Genomic DNA, 16,906 nt, shown 5'->3' with positions numbered 1-16,906 from the left:
GTATTTGAATTTAATTTAGGAAAATACTTTTCTGTTTGGTGCAGTGACACAGTCCCATGGGTATCAGCCACCAACCACGGCTGAGCTTCATTTCAGTGCCTCTCAATGAAATCGTTTCTAATTGTCCCTGCAATGCTTATCAACACTGCCAATCCCAACTAGAGCGGAAAGACGGACCAATTTTCCCATTACTACAGGAGCAGAAAATGGAGGATAGCTGAGGGGACGGGGGAGCCTGGCCTCTCAGGAGAGCACTGCAGATGGCTTCATCTCTAAGTTCAAAAACACAGACAGGAGGGATGGGGTGAGGGGCACTCATTTGGCTTCTACACACACACACACACACACACACACACACACACACACACACACACACACACACACACACACACACTGACAACACGCAATCAATTTGCTTTTACCTCCTTTCTGTAGCCAGACACTGCTCCTGTACACAGTCCCACAGCACAAAGTGGAGGGGGAAGATTTTTACTGAGATCACAGCCATTTTTCCCCCGCGTAAACACCCCAATCAATCAATCAAACAAATGTATTTTTAAAGCCATTTTTACATCAGCAGATGTCACAATGTGCTATGTAGAAACCCAGCCTAAAACCCCAAACAGCCAGCAATGCAGATGTAGAAGCACAGACCATGACCATGGCAGTCAGATGAGACTGGACAGACAGTCTGCCTTCCCTCTCTTCATCACTATATCACTGGGTCATTTCACCTTTCCAAAGCCTTTCGTGTTTGGATTTTCACTCAGAATGTGGAAATTTACTTTGTAGTTTCCAGGTGATCTAGAACTGGTTTTCAGACTGCAGAGGAATGCAAAAGCAACCGTGGTTGAATGGTTATGACAACAAGCGGCCTCATGATAAAATCATTTGGACTTAGATTCACGTGGAGGTTCTCCACTACATTGGGATTGAGATTCATTTGTTTACTTGCTTACATGAAGGAATGTTTATTCAGAGACATACAGTATACTGTGAGATCACTGGATGAACAACAGGGTAAAGTGGATTTGTGTGTGTGTGTGTGTGTGTGAAGGAGAGACTGCCATGACTAACTCCCCCGTCTAGTATCAGTGCAGACATCTCCAAGTCTACTGCAGAGTGTCTACAGTCTGGCTCCATACGGCTTATCAGAGTTCCTCATTGACTTACACAATAATAGGGCACACACACGCACACACACACAAAATCACACACACACCACACACACACACACACACACACAAAATCACACACACACACAAAATCACACACACACACACACACACACACACACACGATCACAAGTATCATTATCCACCGAGACCATTTGGTATTTTGGGGGCTAATCGAATCAACTTAAAAGGAGAGTATTATTTCAACTTAATCGCCCTAATAGCTTTTTGATTATGTCAGGTCCACTGAAGTACATAAACATGCAACTTTAAGATAAAAGGCTCTTGTCTGTAACATACTAACTCCATTGACATTATACAATCAATTCACACACATAGGTCTCTCTCTGCAGTCACTGAGGTCATGAACAGTAGAGAATAAGCAAATAGACAGAGATAAGAAACCAAGATGGTAGAGTGACTGTTGGAGTATTTATGTACCTTTATTTATTCAGGGAGCCCAATTGAGACCAGTGTCTCATTTGCAATGGAGCCCTGAGGACAAACAATGACATAATACAACAACAAAAGATAAGAAGAAACTATAAGACAGCTATAAATACATTACATCAGGTTATTACAACAAGTTATAATAATAATTCAACACAATTGCACACGTCCGTGAACTCATTGAACAAGAGTTTTAAACTGCCCTATCGGGAATCCATTTGTAATTAGGGAATCCATTTGTAATTAGGGAATCCATTTGTAATTAGGGAAGCCAGTTGTAATTAGGGAAGCCAGTTGTAATTAGTTTTGTATGAGATTTTCCATAACTGTGGTGCGTTGAAACAAAAGGGGTTTTACCAAAGACAAGCGGGACCTCAAGTTAGTAGTAGTAAGTGTGGGATACACAAGGTATACACCGTCCAATGAAATGCTTACTTGCAGGTTCCTTCTTGACAATGTATTATTTTTTTTTTTATTCAACTGTTATTTATTCAGGGGAGCCCAACTGAGACCAGGGTCTCATTCTCAATGCTGCCCTTTGAACAAACAATTCACAAAACCAACATGGTAATACAATAAAACAGCAAAAAACAAATGACAAGCTACAGCAATTACATTTCAACAACACAAATCAATTATTACAAACAACTAAAACACTCGCAAACCTCAGCAAATTAATACCTTATCAGCATAATAAACTGTCCTATTGGCACCAGCGATTCAAGAGGTTTGTTAACAATTCCAAACATGGGGGGATTAAAACTAAAGGCTGATAAGAAATAACAAAATATAAGAACACAAACATAAAGTAAATATTTTAGCATAAATATAATAAAGGAAGGCACCATTTGTAGTACAATATTTACATGTGTTTTGGGGAAGGGAGATTAGGGGCCAAGTGTTAAAATTGTGCAGTATTTAGCAATCATAATAAGAGTCTGGTAGCAGCTGATGTGTGTGTGTGTGTGTGTGTGTGTGTGTGTGTGTGTGTGTGTGTGTGTGTGTGTGTGTGTGTGTGTGTGTGTGTGTGTGTGTGTGAGTGAGTGAGTGAGTGAGTGAGTGAGTGAGTGAGTGAGTGAGTGAGTGAGTGAGTGAGTGAGTGAGTGAGTGAGTGAGTGAGTGAGTGAGTGAGTGAGTGAGTGAGTGAGTGAGTGCATGTGTGCTAAGGTGCAGAGAATCAGAGCAGGTGGTCAGTCCAGTTCAAGTGTTCAGCTGTCTGATGGCTTGTAGAAAGAAACTGTCTCTGAGACTGTTGGTATCAGACCTCCTGCTCTGATACTGTCTGCCCGATGCTAAGAGAGTGAACAGCTCATGGCTGGGGTGTGTGGGGTCCTTGATGATGCTGAGGGCTTTCCTTAGGCACTGTTTGGAATAGATGTCCTGGATGGGCGGGAGCATGGTCCCAGTGACATACTCTTACATCTTATGTCTTGCTACATCTCTAAACCTTGACTGGGAATAGAGAATTCAGTTCAACAGCAGTTTGGGATGGCTCACACAGAGACACTGCGATGACAAACCACAAACTGGCTTCATTAGTGACTTGCTTGCCTTGTGCGTGACACACACCCGCATCCCAGACACACACACAGACACACACACACACAGATACACACACACACACACACACACACACACACACACACACACACACACACACACACACACACACACACACACACACACACACACACACACACACACACACACACACACACACACACACACACACACACACACACACACACACACACACACACCCTGCCATGCCCCCTATTGTCTATGTGTTCAGGTGTGTGGGTGCTGATAAGGGGTGGAGGTGCCCCATGGTTCAGTGAGGTGGGTGTCCATGGGGGTTGGCTGGGGAGAGCTCTGCCCTTGGCCCTGTGCTGGCATTTCCAAGGTGGGGAGTCAGCATGGAGGAGGGTAGGCAGACGCTGCTTATCATCCCAGAGACCAAGGCACAGACACTCAGCAGAGCCATGGGGAGTTGGCCTCCCGACCCACTGCACCAGCACTGAGCATCACCACCCTGCTTCACGCAGACCTTTCCCCAAACCATAAGCGCTGTCTGGCTGGGGGCTCTGTCAGTGTCACACACTCTGAGGTTGAGACGGGCTCCTGAATCAGGCCTGCACACCTCTAACCCCAGTCTGAAATGATATCTCTCTTCAAATGCCATAGCACACGACCACATTCAGTGACATTTCAGCTGCTGTGCTACTTCTGATCAGCATCATCCTCTCCTGCTTATGTACAATACATGGCTTCAGACAGGCAGGTACAAAACCTTCATGCGCTGACTAAATGTGAGTGTAAGGGTGGTTTGATACTGTAACTGTAAGAATGGCAACATTTTGTCCTTTGATAATCAGACATAGCTATCACAAAGCAGAGGTTGATTAATGTATAAAGACTCATGAGTTTGTTTTATTTTCTATATGGAGGCTTTTCCGGTAGGAGGCAGATATTCCTATGCCATCTGTGGTGATTATGTGATTGCTTAGGGTACATGCAAACATGTGATATAGCAGGGGTCAAGCCCCATAAGTTGGGGGGTCTGGGACCATGCTGACTTCAGTCCCAACGTGGTAGTGCTCAGACCGCCTTCCCCTGGAAGGCTTGAGCTCTTATTTTTAGGACTTCAATTAGAGAGCTTGGCTGGGATGGTGTGAGTTAACTTTAATGGGCAATTAAGGATTGTGTGCCTTGAAAGCATGCCCTTTTGAGGAGTGGGAGAAAGGCATTCATTACACATGGTTGTAAATGTAGACAGCAGGACACAGTGTGCTGCTGGTGTAGAGAAGAATAAAACATCTGTAAGTTATTATCAAAATCAGCAGTGATACACTGACCAGCTGGCAAGTGTCTTCACTGACATTTTCAACCTGTACTTGACCCAGTCTTTAATACCTACATGTTTCAAGCAGACCACCATAGTCCCTGTGCCCAAGAAGGTAACCTGTCTAAATGACTAATGCCTCGTAACAGCCATGAAATGCTTTGAAAGGCTGGTCACGGCTCACATCAACATCCCCATCCAAGACACCCTGGGCCCACTCCAATTCACATACTGCCCCAAAAGATCCACAGATGACGCAATCTCTATTGCACTCAACACTGCCCTTTCCCAACCTGGACAAGAGGAATACCTATGTGAGTATGCTGTTCATTGACTACAGCTCGGCCAGCCTTCAACACCATAGTGCCCTCCAAGCTCATCACTAAGTTAAGGACTCTGGGACTGAACACCTTCCACTGCAACTGGATCCTGGATTTCCAGACGGGCCACCACCAGGTGGTGAGGGTAGGCAACAACACATCCGCCACGCTGACCCTCAACACGGGGGGCCCATCAGGGGTGCGTGCTTAGTCCCCTCCTGTACTCCCTGTTTCCCCTCGACTGTGTGGCTGCGCATGACTCCAACACTATCATTAAGTTTGCCAACCACACGACGGTGGTAGGCCTGAACACTAACAATGATGAGACAGCCTTAAAGGAGGAGGTCAGGAAACAGAGGGATGACTACAGGGCTGTCGTGGAGCAGGTCGAGAGCTTCAAGTTCCTTGGTGCCCACATCACTAAGGGTCGATCATGGTCCACACACACCAACACAGTCATATTGAGGGCCTGCCTCCTACCCTAAGTAGTTAACCAAATAGCTACCCAGATCTGCATTGACCCTTTTTGAAACCTTTTATTATCTGTCGCTTCATTCCTAGTTGTATCTACCTCAATTACCTAGTACCTCTGCACATCGACTTGGTACTGGTACTCCGTGTATATAGGCAGGTTATCGTTACTCATTGTGTATTTATTGTTACTTTTATTATTACATGCTTTACTTTTCTATTATTTCTCTACTTTCTTTCTCTCCACATGGTTGGGAAGCGCCCCTAAGTAAGCATTTCACTGTTAGTCGACACCTGTTGTTTGCGAAGCATCTGACAAGTAAAACGGGATTTGATTTGATTTCACTGGCACTGGAAAAACAACAACTTGAAGGTAGTGAATGCAAGGCCAAGGGAGTCACAATAGCTGGAGCTCAACCCAACCACACCACCAGAATAAATGTTTGTATTCAAAACTCTGACAGAACTTCATACACTCAGTTCCTTGGGGATAAAAATAGACTGACAAGAGGGAATGATATACGATCTCAGTCATTCATCTAAATTGGACAAATGTCCTTTAATGAAGCCCACATGTCGGAGCTGTGAAAGACCTCCCCAACAGGACTGAATGGAGAGGAAGCCAGCGCTGTGTGAAAGAGAGAGAACTAGGGAAAGAGAGAAGGAGAGGGTGTTGCATCTGCTGCTCATTAACAGAGCGCTAATGAACGCACGTGTGTTCCACCTGGTTCCAGTGAGAGGGGGTTGGAACACACACTAACTAAACCTGCCGACGAGGGCTTTCACAACACTTCTTCTGAGCAATAATGAAACTGTCTCAACATGGAGAGACTGGTGCTGTGGAGTTGGACGAAGATGCCTGTAGAAGCTGATCTATGGTCATTTTTGCATTTCTCCTCCCACTGGTTAAAATTAGGATTAGGGGAGAGTAATCTAATCCTAGATCTGTCTACAGAACCTTCCGGAGACACCTGAAACCCCACCTCTTTAAGGAATACCTAGGATAGGATAAAGTAATCCTTCTCACCCCCCCCTCCCCTTAAAAGATTTAGATGCACTATTGTAAAGTGGCTGTTCCACTGGATGTCATAAGGTGAATGCATCAATTTGTAAGTCGCTCTGGATAAGAGCGTCTGCTAAATGACTTAAATGTAAATGTAAATGTAAACCTGAGGAACAGCCTCAGATTGGGCTTGGTAAGAGCTTCTGGAGTTTAGCAGTGGGGGACAGAAAGACATGGGTGTCAGTTAATAAGGTCGACAGCATGCTGTGTGGGGTTGGTCTGTAGATGTAGACTCCTTCACTACTCAATGATCAGCATCCCACATTGAGTTCCATTTACAAACAGGTCACAGCCCATTTTAGAGCAGCATCTGTCCCCTGCCTCTCAGGTGAGAATAATGTTAGTCCCCCTGGGGGTCTCCAGTCTGTCTTGTTTTGTATCGATACAACACTCTGTAGGCTTACCCTAACATGGGCCACACCTGGGATAATCAACACCACACCAGACTGTCTGGCGTTTCAACCATTAATATCTGAATAGGATTAGAAATAGTGTGTACAGGGTGTTGTGTGGTACTGTATGTCAAAGAACTTGTATGTTCTGCTCCCTCCATCCAACCCCCCCGACCTCCTCCCTCCACCGTCCTCTGCCTCTGTCAACCATGTCCCAGCACACCATTTCTCAACCATGTCAAACAATGACAGGCCATGGTAATGGCAGCTGAACGCATGCTTGCTCTTCATTTTATCGAATTGGCAGCATTACGCTTCGCTCAGAATCTTAAGTGGTTGATAATTTAATATGCAAATGACTCTCTTGTCAGTCTGTATGCATTTGAATGAAAAGCCTGTTTCCAAGGGAGTAGGTTGCAGGTTGTGGGGATGTAGAGGAGAGAGAGTCCGGATAGACAGGAGAGCAAGGTGAACTTGAATCATGATCTAAATGTGACAGAGAGGTGGGGATACAAGATATCATGGGCATTTTTTCAAAGGGACAAACTAGATATACCAAGTTGTCCCAGGGGGTAGCTAGATTGACCTAGGCACTCTAATTTTAACATCTGAACCTTACAGTAGAGTGCATGGTAGTTACTGAGCAGAACATGCAGCTATGTTTAGCTTCTGCTCTTTGAGTCAAACAGAAGCCATGGGGTGGAGTCTGGGGGCATTTGAGAGGGGCCGGTGTCACTGTGAGACCCTGAGAGGGAGCAAACACAAACATCAGCCTGCACAAACATGACAGCACAACCTGCATCATGCATGTACACACACACACACACACACACACACACACACACACACACACACACACACACACACACACACACACACACACACACACACACACACACACACACACACACACACACACACACACACACACACACACACACACCGTATCAAATGTACACACATATATACAAATCCTCTATCTACAGACCTCGGCAAAACATTTGCTTGTACATCCGTTCTGTTGTAGACGTGTGATGGGAGTAAGGTGAGTGTGTTATTGGGGGGGTGGGGGGTGGATTGCAGGCGGTGTTAAGTCAAGCAGGAACTCTCAATGTTGCTAATTTATTTACAAATTTAATTAGATGGATAGAGCCCTCACAGATATAAGAGAGGAGAGATGTTGCCTGCGTTACAGCACTTTAATTATGGTACCAGGCTCCTGATCCCTGTGCGCTGCTGTCTGGGGAACCAGTTAATTAAAATCCTCATTATTTTACTTTTAATTAGTTCCCCCCTCTTTTGTTTCCTTTCACCATATGGCCGTGTTCCGTGGTCAAATTAACCTAATTGAGCTAATAAAGCCGATCAGTTTAATTATTCAAAGCATTCTGATTGGCCAGGGAATGTTCTCTTCTCTCTCTCTCTCTCTTTCTCTTTCTCTTTCCGTTTCTCTCTCTCCCTCTGTCTCTCCTCTCTTCCTACCCCTCTGACATTCCTGTATGAGGCTCATAGTTGTAAAGTTGTTTTCTTTGTCTACAGCCTGTTCTCTACCCACCTTGTTCAAGACGGTGAGTTATTGCTGAGGAAATGATTGTCTTCGAAAACATGTTTCTGTTGAATTCATGCCTCATTCAGGAACATAATACCTTTATAGGCCTAATAATAATGATTTCTGCAGAAGTCAACATCTTTCCAGGGGACACTAAGTGCAATGCACATTCTCTTGATGTTGAGATACTTATCACTAGTTATCTAGTGTTGAAGGAGGAACGCATAAATAGTTTTAGCAGACAGGACAGTTTTATGGATTCTTAGCATAGTTACAATTCCTTAGGCGACAGTATCAAATAGATAGACCTAAATGTAAAAAAATAAAAATGTAAAATATGTATTTTACTGGAAACCTGTTACCATCAATATTATGTACAGGTAACTGCCAAAATAAAGGAAACACCAACATAGCGTGTCGTAATAGGGCGTTCGGCCACCATGACCAAGAATAGTTTCAAAGCACCTTGCAATAGATTCTACTAGTGTCTGGAACTCTATTGGAGGGATGTGACACCATTCTTCCATGAGAAATTCTATAATTTAGAGTTTTGTTGATGGTGGTGGAAAACACAGTCTCAGGCACCTCTCCAGAATCTCCCATAAGTGTTCAATTGGCTTGAGATCTGGTGACTGAGAAGCCAGTTCCAGTGCTTTTTTTCATTGTTCCCCTCTAATCAGGAACTGACTTAGACCTGGGACACACCAGGTGGGTGTAATACATTATCAGGTAGAACAGAAAACCAGCAGGTTCCGGACCTTATAGGGTAAGAGTTGAATAACCCTGGAATATCGTTTACATGCTCATCAAACCATTCAATGACCACTCGTGCCCTGTGGATGGGGGCATTGTCATCCTATGGGGGCATAGCCATGGTAACCAAAGTAATGCCATGCCCAGTATTTTTACACATGACCCTAAGCATGATGGGATGTTAATTGCTTAATTAACTCAGGAACCACACTTGTGTGAAAGCACCTGCTTTCAATATACTTTGTATCCCTCATTTACTCAAGTGTTTCCATTATTTTGGCAGTTACCTGTATGTTTGTGTCGGCGAACACATAGACATAACCTCAGCTTGCATGCCTGTCTATCAACACAGACCCCCTTTCAGTACAGTCTCTGGCTCTGTTCCTGACAGTGACCACATGCACATACCTCTCTAACATACTGTACACTCGCTGGAACAGATCTAACATCACACTGCTTGAGCACAGAGGATTTCAATGAAGGGCTGTCTGTCTCTCTTAATTCCAGTTTATTGTCAGATTGCTCCAAACCCTCTCGTTGGCTTCTCAAACGATCGTGAGACAGAGATGATCTCCCTGCCAGTCCTGCTGGCACAGAGACAATGGATCATCATCATAACACAGAGACACAGAGACTTCATCTTGGATCTGTATCAGAGTGGCTGGGCAGAAGGACACCACTCAGACGCTCTCTTCCTCGAAAAAAATATATACTGTCTCATTTCTGTCTCTTCACACAACGTGAAGCGTAGAAGCTAAGGCAATTACACTCATTTGCATGTGTTAATATGATTAATTAGTGAGTATAAACACTTTTTTATGACAGAAACTACATAGTGAGTCATACACCTGCAAAGTCTCTAATAAAAGAAAACGCCTCATGGCAGAGAGGCTATTTATGAGGCCTGCTAATTGGCATCTGAAAATGCTGGGCTAATTAGAGATATGCAGATGAGGCCTGATTGGTTTGAATGCAAAGTGTAACTTGTGGTGCGGTGGGATTCAGATTCTGCAGAGGTTTTCTTTTCTCACTATATAGATATGAAGTTAATTGTAATTGTAATCATTTGCATACGTTAATGAATTTGCGTGATGCTTTTCAATCAAACGTGGAATAGATAATTGATGCAGGATCAGCCCCTACCATGACAAGTGGGACTTCTGAAATAGCTAACCACATTAAGGTGTCATTTCTATGGCTGCCATGCTCCTAGCAAAGGTGTGAAAGTACAGAGCTCATTTAAAGCACAGCAGATGCTATCGACTGCTTCACTGTAAGCTTGGGTTTTCTTCAAGCCTTAAAGGAAAACTCCACCCAAAAACTCACTTTTGTTGTTCGTTTCATTAGTCCATTGTTGACATAATGCCAACATGTTATGTTTGTCAGCACTAAAGCTTTTCAAGATGTGTAACTTTCAAAATACAGAAATCATCCCAAAACGCAGCATCATGTGATGCTAAATGCATCATATTTGGATGATTTCTGTATTTTGAAAGTCACACATCTTGAGAACTTGACAAGCAAAACACTTTGGGACTATGTCAACGATGAACTAATGAAACAAATACCAAAATATAGTTTTGGTGTGGAACTTTCCTTTAATTCCTCAAGTCTACAAACCTATGTCTGACTATATATGCTACATGTACAGTTTTACATTACGAGGAAGTTCAAGCAACTTAACCAATGCAGAGCCAAACAGAGAACAAAGACCAGCAAAGGGGGATTGGAAAAGCTTTGGCTTGTGTCTTTTAATTGCAAAATGGTAAACAGTAAAAGTATCAGATTGTTGTCATGTTTTTTGTCTACATGCTGGCTGGATGCAAAGGAGCCCCTCCCTTTAATTAGGCTGGCTCCCAGATGAGTCTTTATTAAAGTCAGCCATGGGATATGGCCAAAGTTCAGCCTCCCAAGAGCTGCAGCAGGCAGCAAGCACAGCAGCACAGATACACCACTCAAGTTTAATTGCTTCTGTAAACGGTCAGGGCTCTAGCCCTCTAATTCCATTCCTCAGGGTAATCAGGCATGTTTTCACCATACAGGGCTGGAGGGAGCAATGCAGGAACAGTCGGGGAGGAAATGTAACACCAACCGGGTGGTAGCCTACCATATAATACCACGAGACTCATGTCATGTAACCAACCAACTGCACATAGACTTCAATTACTTCAGTTCACCTCGTTACAGTAAAATGTTTTAATAGCCATTTTTTTTCTCCATTTGATAATGTCACATATTGAACAGGCATCCAAAATGAAATTGAATGCAACATGTATTAAGGAAATAGAACTCTACTGGGAAACACACAATAACATTATAAAAAAAAGAATGTATATTTATCGTCTTCCTTCACTTCAGCCAGATTCATATGATGGTCTAAACATCACTGAGTAACAGATGACAGGCCATTGAGAGGGATTGTGAGCTCATCATCTAAGTGATGGGATATCCCTGACAATAATAACCACAGCGATGCCACTGTTAGTGATAGCGTTTTAGTTGTGTCCATGAGAAAGCTTATTTTTGTCTACTTTAATTTGACTATAGATCCTAGACAGGGTCCAGACCTTACTCTTTGCAAGATTTGTCCAAAAGCACCAAAGTTCTGGATATGCACACAGTTGGGTGTCCTTCACATACAACACGTAGTAGCCTCAGTCCTGAAATAGTTGATGTGGTCCATATTGTCTTTGATGGACAGACCTGCACTGCACCACACACACACGACTCACCGCCACTGTGTATCTGTACACTCTCTCAAGCATGGATATACACAACACATCTGAAATAGATACTGCAAGCAAAAAGAACCTCCTGGTCAAAGAGACAGGGTGGTGGTTGGTGATGAGGGTCCACAACAACAGTATCGGGAGCAGGGTGAGCAGGGATGGACGGTCCTCTGGTGACAAGGGAAGCATGAAGGGAAGCATGAAGGGGATGAAGGCACAGCGCACCGCTCTAGGCACTCAGCACACCTACAGACAAGAGCAGGAGGGAATAGAACGTAAGTTACTAGGCATACAGCACGTCTGTAGGTCTCCTTTCATGATGGTAGTGTGTGTGAAATACGTATGAAAGTGTGAAAGGCCTCATGGTCCTGGTCCCTCTTTCACCTTCTGGTCAGGCAACACAGGGTTGCTCTGCAGTGGGGGGCAGGTGGCTGCTGAGCAGTGCACCCCCTGGCCGGTCGTGCTCACAGAAGATGGTGCCGTTGACATAGTGGAAGCGGTCGCCTGGCACCAGGCGGTTTCTACAGGTGGCACATGTGAAACACTAGGGACAAAAGACACACACAGGAGTTAGAATCCTCATCCCAAATGTGCCACTCAAGTCCAGGCCTAATCTCTCGTGAACAGACTACGCAAGATTTTAGTTCTGGGTTAACCAAGGTTAGTCCATGCCTAACTAGCGTCATAAGCAAACGCTAACTCTAACATCAGGTACAAGGTAACTTTAGGTCAGTGTATAACATTTATTTCAATGGGTTTCACACAAACAACTGTTACACATTCACTGATGACGACATACACTAACAACAGTGAGACCAGGGGGTCTCACCTTGAGATGATACACATTGCCCTGTGCCCTCATCACCATCTCATTAGCCGGGATGGACTGGCCACAGGTGCTGCATGCCCCACTGTGCCCGAACAACCTGCAGACACAAAGCAGAGCCAGATCAGTCTCAGTGCCCTAGCCTGGGAGATAAAGTCTACATCCTCCCCTTCCTGTCATGTCCTCTCCCCAGAACCAGATCAGTCTCAGTGCCCTAGCCTGGGAGATAAAGTCTACATCCTCCCCTTCCTGTTATGTCCTCTCCCCAGAGCCAGATCACTCTCAGTGCCCTAGCCTGGGAGATAAAGTCTACATCCTCCCCTTCCTGTTATGTCCTCTCCCCAGAGCCCAATTAGGACCTCACCTGATATAGTCGCTCCTACACAGGATCATGCCTCCTTTACTGTAGCAGGTGGTGCCAATGTCGCCCAGGTGTGCGTGGCAGCAGGAGCAATTGAGGCAGCGTGTGTGCCAGTAGCGCTCCATAGAGAAGAGCAGGAAGCGGTCAGCGATCTTTCCCCCGCATCCAGCACACGACCTGGGGGGTGACGCCACACCACTGCCCACCTGACTGTTCACCATGCTGGGCCCTCAGGAGCTCTTGTTAAATAAAAACAATGTTGACACTTCAGCTACATGGGAAAGGTACTGTAGCATGCCGTTACAATGACCTCATTGACAACGTCTCCCTCATCCACTATGGTTTTGATTTTGTCTATGGTTTTGTTAACAACTTCATTACACTGTTCATCCGCAGTTGTCTAAGACAGGGCTTGAAGTGTTCAAAACAAACAAGTGTACAGCCACGCAACAACCAATATGATGCATAGCCTAATGCCTCACTCAACCTATCAAAAACTGATCTGACAGGAGTGAGCCCCAAAACAACTACTACTGGAAGGGGTCAGTATCCAAAGTCCTAACACGTGACCACTATCGCAAGCATGCACGGGCAACATGAATAATTTGAACTAAGTACAGTGTTTAGTCAACATGCTCATGTTTCACTACTGTACACCTTCAGACAAAGGAATACCCCACATCCTGACTTTCTGTATGTTCGCTAGTTCAAGAACATGTAGGAATCTTTTACAGGACATGCCAGGTAAGCTGTAAATGTAGGTTTTAATGATGATGCCCATATTAGTTGTTGGGTGCATTTTTTTTAAATTCCAAATACCAAGCAATACCAAGGTATACCTAGAAAGTGTTCATTTGCCTCTGTCACAACTCCCCCAAAAAATTGGAGGTCCACAAATAATCTGTTCACTGATTGAACAAAATAGGTTAAATTATACTAAAAACAATAATATAACATTTATAACACGTTTTATGACAATCCAGGAAAATAACACCCATTTAACCTGTCATTTTAAAGGTGTCACAATTTTAAAAATAATTCAGTGTGATAATGTAGTCTTAGCATCCAGGTTTCTGCAAATAAAATTTAAGTTAAGTTTATTCAAGTTGGATGAAATATTTGGGGGAAACAACTGTGATTTATATTCTACGAGACAAGGGAGCATTATATATTCATACAGAACACTTTCCTATGTGTAAGGTCCTGGTTCCCGAATAGTATAATTTTTTTATAGAGGAAATCATACAGTGAAACACAGAAGAGTGCGAATGATGCCCTTGCATGAAAACAGAATAGCAGTCTTAAAACAGGAGGCTCTTGGTTGAACTTCGAACCCGCATGCAACAGAGAATCAAGATGCGGTAAAGATAGCCTGTATGTAATACAAATTCATATGAACATTACGGTTAGCTCTGTTTTGGTCATGTAAAATAGGCTAATTTGCACACCACGGCGAACAGAGAGATGCTCACCTTGATGTGCGTTCCAGATAATTCAGACGTGAAGAAGTTCAGTTGTAAAAAAAATATTATAATACAAATAAATCCAATGGATGACAGCGGATAGTCTTTCAACAATAGCTAATCCAGACTGTGACAATCTAGCGCTTCTCTGATATCCATATCAAACAAATAAGGCGAAACATTTGCGAAACTGGTTATTTAACACGAATTGAAGCAATGTCAAAAAGGAAAAAGCGCACGTTGTCAAATATACAATTTGATACAATGTAACTAAATTGGTTTTAAAGAGCTGGCATAAACCATGTTTTTTTTCATCAATTAGATTTATCATCCGACTCTCAACTATGACTAGCGTCTTTGACAGCTACACTATTTACTGAATTGCACAAGCGGGTAGGCTATTTAATTCGCTTTATGGTGACGTTTTGAACATGCAGTGTGAGCAGCCAGTCAGCTGTCAGGGGTGGGGTTACTGTCAAAATGATGTATGTGTTTGCAGCTGCCCATTGTACATTCCTATTCTCATTAGATTGAACTAAACTACAACTGTTTTCAAATATGACAATCCTTTCCACAATTCATATGTGCAATTAAAACGCACATGCTGTCATGGACCACTTCCAATTCCATGCATGATTTAGTCAATTCAGAATCATACAAATGAGATATTTAATAGACATTTGCATTTACTGTTAATTAAGAAAAGTTAGGGGAGGATGTGGCAATACATTTATTTGAATATAAACTAAAATGGTTTAGGCTAAATTATGTATACCATTAAATGAAGAATTGGGGGTTGGGGGTGAACAATAATGCCTGGAAAATATATATTTTTTCCAAATAAGACTGAATCTTAGTATTATAAGAGTAGTATACAGTGGTTAAATTGAGCTGCAGCCATGCTCCTGCACATTGGGTCGAAGGGAGAGCCCTAGTCGTAACCCTAACCCTAGCTTCATGTCCACATCCCGGCTCAACCCTAACCCTGGCCATAACCCGAACCTTGACCATAAACATAACCTAGGGGCAGTGTTACAGCTGTTTCAGTTAACTTTTGCTTCGAGTTCTATTCAGAATAAAAATGTGCATTTATGAATTAACGTATATTTCTGCACTGCTTCCTAAGTGCCAGTAGAGGACAGTGTTCTCTTGTGCTGTAGGCCTACTGTCTCCTCATCACTGGGCACTGAACAACTAGAACTTCATATATATATATATATATATAGTCAAAAGTTTGGACCCGCCTACTCATTCTAGGGGTTTTCTTTATTTTTACTATTTTCTACATTGTAGAGTAATAGTGAAGACATCAAAACTATGAAATAACATATATGGAATCATGTAGTGACAAAACAAGTGTTAAACAAATCTAAATATATTTTAGATTCTTCAAAGTAGCCACCCCTTGTCTTGATGACAGCTTTGCACACTCTTGGTATTCTCTCAAGGAGCCTCACCTGGAATGCTTTTCCAACATTCTTGAAGGAGTTCCCACATATGCTGAGCACTTGTTGGCTGCTTTTCCTTCACTCTGCGGTCCAACTCATCCCAAACCATCTCAATTGGGTTGAGGTCGGGTGATTGTGGAGGCCATGTCATCTGATGCTGCACTCCATCACTCTCCTTGGTCAAATAGCCCTTACACAGCTTGGAGGTGTGTTGGGTCATTGTCCTGTTGAAAAACAAGTTATAGTCCCACTAAGCGCAAATCAGATGGGATGGTGTATCGCTGCAGAATGCTGTGGTAGCAATGCTGGTTGTGTGCCTTGAATTCTAAATAAATCACTGACAATGTCACCAGCAAAGCACCATTACACCTCCTCCTCCATGCGTCACGGTGAGAACCATACATGCAGAGATCATCCGTTGACCTACTCTTTGTCTCACAAAGACACGCCTGTTGAAACCAAAAATGTCAGACCAAAGGACAAATTTCCACCGGTCTAATGTCCATTGCTCATGTTTCTTAGCCCAAGCAAGTTTCTTCTTCGTGTCATTTAGCCGTAGTTTCTTTGCAGCAATTAGACCGTGAAGGCCTGATTTACGCAGTCTCCTCTGAACAGTTGATCTTGAGATGTGTCTGTTACTTGAACTCTGTGAAGCATTTATTTGGGCCGCAATTTCTGAGGCTAGTAACTATAGGGCTTCCTTTCCTGTGGCGGTCCTCATAAGAGCCAGTTTCATCATAGCGCTTGATGATTTTTGCGACTGCACTTGAAGAAACTTTCAAAGTTCTTGACATTTTCCAGATTGACTGACCTTCATGTCTTAAAGTAATGATGGACTGTCATTTCTCTTTGCTATTTGAGCTGTTCTTGCAATAATATGGACTTGGTCTTTTACCAAATAGGGCTATCTTCTGTATACCACCCTACCTTGTCACAACACAACTGATAGGCTCAAATGCATTAAGAAGGAAAGAAATTACAGAAATGAACTTTTAACAAGGCACACCTGTCAATTGAAATGCATTCCAGGTGGTTACCTCATGAAGCTGGTTGAGAGAATGCCA

The 16,906-nt window shown here is 43.3% G+C and overlaps 1 protein-coding gene across 1 annotated transcript; it reads right to left on the bottom strand.

Annotated features, from left to right (window-relative positions):
• Positions 1 to 10,746: 10,746 nt before the first annotated feature.
• LOC118358178 (LIM domain transcription factor LMO4-B-like) lies at positions 10,747 to 14,765 on the bottom strand. The gene is made up of 5 exons (XM_035735710.2): positions 14,404 to 14,765; positions 12,935 to 13,170; positions 12,574 to 12,670; positions 12,129 to 12,288; positions 10,747 to 11,990 (listed from the first exon to the last, which is right to left on the bottom strand). The coding sequence occupies exons 2-4, from the start codon at positions 13,150 to 13,152 to the stop codon at positions 12,136 to 12,138; spliced, it is 468 nt and encodes a 155-aa protein (XP_035591603.1). The 5' UTR covers positions 13,153 to 13,170; positions 14,404 to 14,765; the 3' UTR covers positions 10,747 to 11,990; positions 12,129 to 12,135.
• Between the last annotated feature and the right edge of the window lie 2,141 nt (positions 14,766 to 16,906).

The sequence above is a fragment of the Oncorhynchus keta genome, chromosome 25 (assembly GCF_023373465.1).
Source record: "Oncorhynchus keta strain PuntledgeMale-10-30-2019 chromosome 25, Oket_V2, whole genome shotgun sequence".
NCBI classification, from domain to species: Eukaryota; Metazoa; Chordata; class Actinopteri; order Salmoniformes; family Salmonidae; genus Oncorhynchus; species Oncorhynchus keta.
This window is presented reverse-complemented; position numbering and strand designations above follow the sequence as displayed.